The sequence below is a fragment of the Mycetomoellerius zeteki genome, unplaced genomic scaffold (assembly GCF_001594055.1).
Source record: "Mycetomoellerius zeteki isolate Tzet28-1 unplaced genomic scaffold, Tzet1.0 scaffold64, whole genome shotgun sequence".
NCBI lineage: Eukaryota > Metazoa > Arthropoda > Insecta > Hymenoptera > Formicidae > Mycetomoellerius > Mycetomoellerius zeteki.
This window is the reverse complement of record NW_017257654.1, coordinates 1,946,407-1,954,610: the sequence shown is the minus strand read 5'-3', so window position 1 is coordinate 1,954,610 and position 8,204 is coordinate 1,946,407. Positions and strand designations below refer to the sequence as shown.

Below are 8,204 nucleotides of genomic sequence, written 5' to 3'. Positions count from 1 at the left end.
GGGATAGCGATTATCTCCTTTTACAGTTCGCCAAATTGTTTGTGGTGACACTCCCAATACAGCCGACGCATTCCGAACGCTGGTCTCAGGATGATTGTCAAAATGTTGTAAAATACGATTCCCTGCCTGCAAATCTCTTCGTAACGCTGCTTGAAATCGGTTGTTTTCTTGTCGAATTGAAAATGATCCAGTCTCTCGCAATCTATTAAATGTCAACATAAACACTCTTCGGTTTGGCACTCTTCTGTTTGGAAATCGTCGTGCATATTCTCGCACCGCCTTTAAAGCATTACCGTTGCAGAAACCGTATACAAAAACCATATCAGCATATTCACTATTAGAATACGTACGCGGCATATTGCAAAAGACAAAATTCATCTACTGTTAAAGGCTTTCAAAGAGCGACTGACAAATTCATAACAGAAAGTGGAAAATGTAATCAAATATGTCGGTGCTAGATATGGCAAGAAATGTAAACATTTTTTTTCGATTTCTCTGAAACGGAGCAAAAACGAGCATATGTCTATAGGACTTTTTTTCTTAGTTTTTTACTCCTCTACACGCTCCCGAAGTTTTGCGATTTAATTTGGAAACACCCTGTATATATATATATATCTAATTCACATTGAATTATTTAAGCATTAAAGATCCAGCTTCAACCGTTATAAGCATTTAATTTTTAGTATTGTAGGTAACGTCGCTGTACATCGTCGAGGATAAATGTTATATCCAATAGTATTATGGCTTACTTTTTATTAAATATAACTTTGTTAATTGCGTTTTCTTCTCTTGCGGTGTCTAACTTACATCATTAAAACAATTTAAGAATTGTGAAAAGTGAGATGAAATCACCTTTAAGATATTTTTACATATGAACCGCATACTGGACATTATAATGTGACCGAAATTTCCGATAATTTATGTAATATTGTTCGTTTGTTGTTTTACATTGAAAATAACTCGATCGGTGTCGAAACGTTGTATGTACGATTTTTAAATTATTAAATATTTTACATTATAATTGGCTCGTAGCCCTTCTTTTATTTATATTGTTTTAGTATTGTGTTCTCACACGTACGGTCTAAAATAAAATTCTTATTGTCCGTAAAATCTTGTTTGGAAATCAGGAAAAAGTTATAGAATGTTAGGATGAGGAATTTATGTGACAATCTTAATCGAACATACGAAGCCAACAACGCAACGAGTCGATTTTTGGAAAGTAATCTGATTTGATGTATCGGGAGGTAAATGGAGGTAGATTGTCACTCGGCGAACGTGACGATCAGCAGCGAGTTTCGCGTTAATCTCCGAGATTGACGGCATCAAGCGTCGGCGTCTCTTCTCGCATCGAAATTCGGAGTACAGCATCAAGTTAATCCTTCCTCGTCGTTAAGTTCGTCCCACGCTATTTACACAATTAGTCTACGAATCGAATTAAATTACTTTTACAAAATATAATCATCACTCTTTGAAAAGGATCCTTTTATTTTTAATTTGTCAAAAAATTAAAGCTGGAAATTATGATAATAATTCTGATGAATTGAAAAATTTTAAATTATCACATATTTAATTTCTAAAGAAGTTTCGTAGAAAAATAAGGAAAATAATACTTTTCATACATATAAAGCATACGAATTAAAGAAAAAGGTTGCGTACGTAGTGCACGTATATAATTATATGGACACAGAGTACTGTTACAATTCTGGGTCGTGTAAACGGGGCTTCATACAGTTCATACCGCGAGATTCTTGTAGGAAGACAGCAGCGTTGGCTCTCTGGCGAACGGGTATGCAAAGGAGAAAGAGAAAATAAGAGAAGAAGAGGAGAGTAGGTAGGTAGAGGTTGAAGAGCCGTCGCCGCCGCCGCCGCCGCCGCCGCCGCCTCCTACCTTCGGGGTCCGGGTATCCTCGGCTCGGCACTGAGCGACTGTGAGCGACGACGAAGCGAGGAATACAGGCTGCCAGGCCGCCTTGCCTGTGCTTGCCTGGCTGACTGGATGGTATGATGGTGGCTGCTGCGACGATGGTGCCGTGCCGACAGTGACGGTGGTAGTGGTGGCATGGCGCGCGGGTAGGTAGGGGAATTACGGGGAACGTGCTTTTAGGCGAGGACGAGCGTCCGTAGTCGTGTCCGAACCGCGAAACAGGCGGGTTTGTACCTGCATGGAGTAAGAGGCGGTGGTGGTGGACGAGGAGTGACGAGGAGGTGGTTTACTCCGTACCTCGTGTCCGTGCGATTCGCTTCGCCTCCATCCGCGAGCGGCAAAAACACACGGTCCTTCCACCAGTTCCATCAAGTTCCACCGGCAGTGCGACGCGACGTTTTCGAGTGTCGTGAAGGCTGTCGTCCGCTCGCAAGTATACATCTGTTCCATCTATTGGTCGGACTCGCTCGGTGCTCGGTACGCTTCGCGGCAAGCACGTGCGTACAGTGTGCGTCTATGACGGCAGCGGCGATCCTATCTCGCTCGAAATTTTGATGGTCCGTACGTATCATGGTCCGTAAGGTCGTATCCAAGTGCGCATTTCTGGCTTTGATAATTCGTATGGTTTACGGATCGTCGCTGGGATAACAAATCGACCGTGGGGTGAGGAGAGAATCGTTTCTGCGGGGAGCTGCGCCTAACCGGAAGTTGCGAGGGACGTCGCACGGATACCTCGTATGCATCCAGGGCGGCGTGTCGATAGTTACGGAGGAGGAACAAAGTGTGCCGCCGATTCAAGAGCGGGGAGTTAAAAGAGTGTAGAGGGATCACGGCGATCGCGCCCGCACACACGCACGTCACGCACGCACGCACGCACGCACGAACGTACGCATGCACGCATGAAGGTCCCATGGCTACCGGATTGGTAAAGTGGTGGCGAGCAAGGTTCCTCGCTGGCTACAGACCCTTTTCTGGTAATGAACGCTCCTTCTTTTCGGGACGCACGCTGCGATATTGAGACTCTCGGGTTGTATCCGAATCGACCGTGAAAAAGGAAAAAATGCACAATGCTGATTCAAGTCCTTGACAATATCTGTTAACTTCTCAGACGAATCTTTGATTTTAACGAACCGATGGTAAAAATATAAACAATGCGAGATCGCATACACATTTCGTTGGGTTTATTTCGGAGTTGGCAAAATTCCATATTTTTTGAATAACATTCATGCCAGTGAATCGTAAAAACCGGTATTTTCCGGAAAAATCGGCATTTTCCGCAAAGCCGGAAAAACTGGTCTTTTCAAAAAAGAAAAGCAAAATTATCTTTTTACATCAAGTACATAAATATATTTTAGTATCATAAATTCATCATTCTTATAATTTTTGCCAATTTATTTCATTGGATAAAATCTAGCACAGTAAATGTGGATTTACTATATTTTTTCCACTGAAATTTTCCAGATCCTGGTGTGCTTTTCATTTAGTGACACAAGTCGACACGAACATCATTCTATCTTGATATTTTACATTCAAAGAGTAACAAAGATAGAACGACACTTGTGTGTTGAATTGTGTCACGAAATGGAAAGCATTCCTGACTTATTCAGAGATATCCAAAAATCCTGGTTGTTCCTCTCATGTTTCCTCTCGTAGGTGAAATAATATTGAGTTAAATATATTCTTGTTATTTAATTAGATTTAATCCTTTTCTGACAATAATAAACAACGCAGTTCATTAGCTTAATGATCCGTTCGTAAACCTCATGTATTTTAAAATTTGTACAATTAATTACAATGAATGCAAAAGATATTCGTACAACAAAGAAGACATTTAAAAAAAATTTTATTTTTAGAAAGTATAAACGTTAATTAGCAATTTATTAATAAAGAATGAAATAGACTATATATAGTTCAGAATTATTTTATTTAAAAAAATGCGTAATAATTAAAATATATTATCTTAATAATAACAAAGAATGAAAACTTGTATTATTTGAAGTACAGTCGAAAAATTTAGTTTTTAAAATCACGAACACTATTATTTTCGCAAAACTTTTTTAGTTATTTTAAAACAGGATATTTTCATTATTGTTAATAAATTGTTAATTAATATTTATTTTTTCACAAAGAAGGCTTTTTTAAATAAAAATCTTCTTTGTACGACTATTTTTTGCATTCACTGTGTATTTGTTGGGTGTAATTACAACATACATGTATCGCGTTTACGAAATATTTTTTAAATATTGATAACGCGAATTAATGAAAAGCAAAAACAGTTATCATACAGATGTTTCGCAAAACTCAATTCGCCTTAAAAAATTTTACAGATATCGGTTTTGCAGAAGATATAATTCTTACATTAACGTTTAACTTATATATTACATTAAAATACCGGTTATTTCAATTTATTTTACCTGTCAACATGATAAGTTTTTTGTAAGTTTTATTTGAAGAATGCCGCGATTAAAATATACACCAATCCAGATAATCCGAAGAAAACTGTCGTTTATCAGTGAACCGTTCTTAGACCATTTTCTTATCGGGTATATTTCCTAGAAAGCAGGTTTTAGAAACTTGTCGAGTTTTAGGAACGTAAAAAAAAACTTCGAGGTACAATTGGTTGATTTTTAAACGAGATTTTTTTTTCAAATAATAATTAAAATTCGTTCTTGACTTGAATAATAATGACAAAATGTCTCCTTGTTTCCATTTGCATTCTATTGTGTGTTTCTCGACAAAGTTTTAAATAAGTTTCATAATCAGGTACAAAAGACGACAGTCCGATATACCTGAGAAAATCCGGGGAAGTAGTTAAAGAGCGACGCAGGTTGCGAGAGGGAGGGAGAAAGGTTCGATGGAAAAAACAATGCGGAAAAAAAAAGAATGTGATGAGCGGTGGCGTCTGTACGATCAATCGTGCCGCCGCAAAGGAATGACCGTCGTGGATAATGCCAAGATATTATCGAAGCGGATACCACGTGGTCTTACATCACACTTACACTTTTCTTAGCTTTCGGCTTGTGTCTATAGTCTGTACGCTTGTCTCGTAACGCGTCGTTGAAAATAGCGCGGAAATTGCGGTGCGTGCGTTTAGTGACAACAAAATTACTCAAGAGAAGCTTCTTACTCACAGTTCTTCAATTTCCCGTCACGAATCCGACGAATCGCAATCTCCAGATAATAAAATTGTTTAAGTTATATGTACTAATTAACACTCGTCTTTTTTTAATTATTAATAAATAAAAATGGGAGCAAGGATATTTTCATGAAAAGTACATGTTAATTATTATTAAAAAAGAGCTTGTTTAAAAATTAATTAAATATTAATCCCGTAGTTTTCGTTTTTTTCGTTTTTATAAAACGTAACAAAAATATAAAGATAGATATTTTTTAAACTTTATTCAATAATTTATATTTTTTAATAAATAAATATTAATAAGTATACTTTTGTTATGTTTAACTTCATGAAATATTTACAATACAACGATATACTTAATAACGCGATAACATGATAAACCTTTAAAGATCGATGCGTGAAATGACCCATGAGTCTCAATTATTCATTCGTGTATAATACATTAGTTGCGTTCTGAGATAATTGTTAAAATTATTCACTTATTGTGAATTCTTTAGAATAAGCTATTAACTTTAAAAATGCGCGTATATGTACAAAGTCAATTGGTAATAATAGGTTGTAAAAAATTTTACAATTAGTGTAGCAGGAAACATTAAACTAATAGCAGATTGATATTATGACGCATCTTTTTCTTCGCACAATTTTAGAAAACAGATTAACGTATTTGTTCGTAATGTGTCTCACCAAGTTGCAATTTTCACGAATATTCGTCAATTTTCACGTATGGTAGTAATGAATATCAAATGTCGAAGGAGGGTTTGTGCACTTCTTACACACACACACACACACACACACACTTATGTGCGTAACGCACTGAAATCGTATACGCGCCTCCATCAGAGTTTTAACAGCCACGTCCATCGTACATATATTCGTGCTTTGTGCCCGTTAGGTAGAACGAGTTTACAGCCCATTACACAATAGTTAACGATAAAATCGAAACTTGCGATTGAGGATGTAGGCCGAAATACCATTCAAGATGGGACGTTGCGAAATCCGAAAAACGAGATGCAGTTTGGCAATCGAAGTAGAATTAATGATTGAACACGTGCAAGAACCGATCAGCTTTATTTTTTTTAATTTACTACAGTATTAACAGAAAACTGCTTTATCAAATACATGTATACAGAGTATAACTGAAATAACGCCCACTAATCATATAGTGTGTTAATTAAAAACTGAGACGAAAAGTCCTCTATTTTACAATTTTCGCAATATTTTTTTTTAGTTACCCAATGATCAAAATGTTTAAAATCGACAGCTTTAAGATATCTTTAAGAGTTCTTTACGAAAATTCTTCAAAATATTTCACAAAGAACACGGAAAGATATCTAAAAATTTTCTTATATATCGATTTTATCCGTTTGTTTGGCAATATTTAGAAATTAATATCTCGTTAACTATTGCGAAAATTGCAAAATGGTAGAGGACTTTTCGACTTATTTATTAGTAATAGCACTGTATGATTAGTGGGCGTTATTTCAGCCTTGTGTAACCTGGGTTTACACCTTGTGTAACTGAATATTATGTGATAAATATTTTACGAAAACTGTTAAAATACGTAGAGATTCTTCATTTTATTTGAAGCTGTCGGAGCTATTTTTTTTATATCAAAAGAGTGAAATATATTTGTATACGTTACACTCGTAAAGTTATTTTCATCAAATAAATGGAGCTGATCGGATTTTACATCGAGCCCTTCAATTGTATTAGCAGTTCGGAGACAGTATAGACAGGAAAGTGTATTTAATGTCGATCATCATGAAAGCAAACGTGAAGATTTTTCTGTTTTCGACGAGCGTCGAGATGTCTGTTCTCTGAAATTATGAAAGTCGAGATTTCGCCGCCTTCGCCAGTGCGTAAACTCAGCAGCATCGAGATTCGATGGTTCTGGTTAGAATTCCAGCTGCTTCCCCCCCGGTTATACCAGTCGCCGAAAGGCTTCCTCCCCGGTGGAACGCCGCGTGACTGTCGGCGCGGGGAAGCGTAAAAATACCGCCTGTGCACCAAACACGCCACCGGTCGCGGATGCCGCGATGCGTGTTAAATGCCGCCTTTTATTCGCTCCTCTGCCTCTCTTGCCCGAGGGCAGAAATCGCGATCGTGCGCGACGGGAAAGCGAGCGACCGGAGAACGGCTTCCCGATCGCGTTCCCGGTTCGCGCCGCGCCCAATCGCGCGTGTTTGTACGTCGATATATATATGTATAATAAAACGATCTCGAGAAATAATTGACCCTCTTAAGAAAAGAAAAACACGACGATTAGGTCTAATCTAATCTTGGTTCCTTTTGTTGTACCTGATGGCGAAAGAAGGATACGGTTGCGTAGGTCAAATGAAACTTTAGCAGCCTCTGCATTCCCGCATAATGAATCTTTCTTACCTGTTCAGTCGTAGGGACCAATACAGAAGGTAGCGATTCCGAGGAGTTGCTTACGGGCGTCCCGACGACCTGCAACGTCTCGTCACCACCGACGACGGAGTCGCAACCGATTTTAATCTCCCCCGTAGAGTCGCCCCAGGTCGCGGCTGATAGCTCGGGCGTACCTGCTGGACCTACCAGTAATGATGAACAGCCTACCTGCGGTACAACGAAACAGCTTAGTTTTGAGGTGAAATACTTTGATTTATCTTTTAAAGTATTAAAATAAATAAAACTCTCGATGATTAAAAATGGAAAGTGACATTGAATGGCTCTATAAGGAGTCAACGGAAGTTATAATTACATATAATGATAATTTTTTATCTCGCATTTCTCCTTCATTTTTTGCTTTTTTTATGCAAGTTAATTATTTTTCTAACCGAGTGCATTTTTAATTTATCTTGAAGATAACAAATTCTACTCTGAAATGTGATAAATTCTGGGTGGGAAAGCAAGTCGATTTTAGTAGATTTTTTTCATGTCAATGCTTTCAAGCAACTGTAGTGAAAGAAGATCGATAATCGTCTTCTTATCAATTAATTGAGGGGATGGGCGGAATAAAGGCCTAATTACAAAATCTTGAGTTTGATAAAAATTAAAATAATTTGTTATGTACTTTTTTATTATACTATTATATAAATAGGAACAGTATTAAATATGGATGCACCGGATATCCGGAAAGTATCCGGTATTCGATATTATCCGGCACTTTTTTTACTATCC

At 37.6% G+C, this 8,204-nt stretch overlaps 1 protein-coding gene across 1 annotated transcript in view; it reads left to right on the top strand.

Moving 5' to 3' along the window:
* The first annotated feature begins 2,687 nt into the window (after positions 1–2,687).
* nkd (NKD inhibitor of WNT signaling pathway naked cuticle) overlaps positions 2,688–8,204 on the top strand; it is an 11,862-nt gene continuing 6,345 nt past the window's right edge. The window contains exons 1-2 of the mRNA XM_018457536.1: positions 2,688–2,898; positions 7,451–7,671. Of these exons, the coding sequence (XP_018313038.1) occupies positions 2,835–2,898; positions 7,451–7,671 (285 nt within the window). The 5' untranslated portion in view covers positions 2,688–2,834. The remainder of the gene's footprint in view (positions 2,899–7,450; positions 7,672–8,204) is intronic.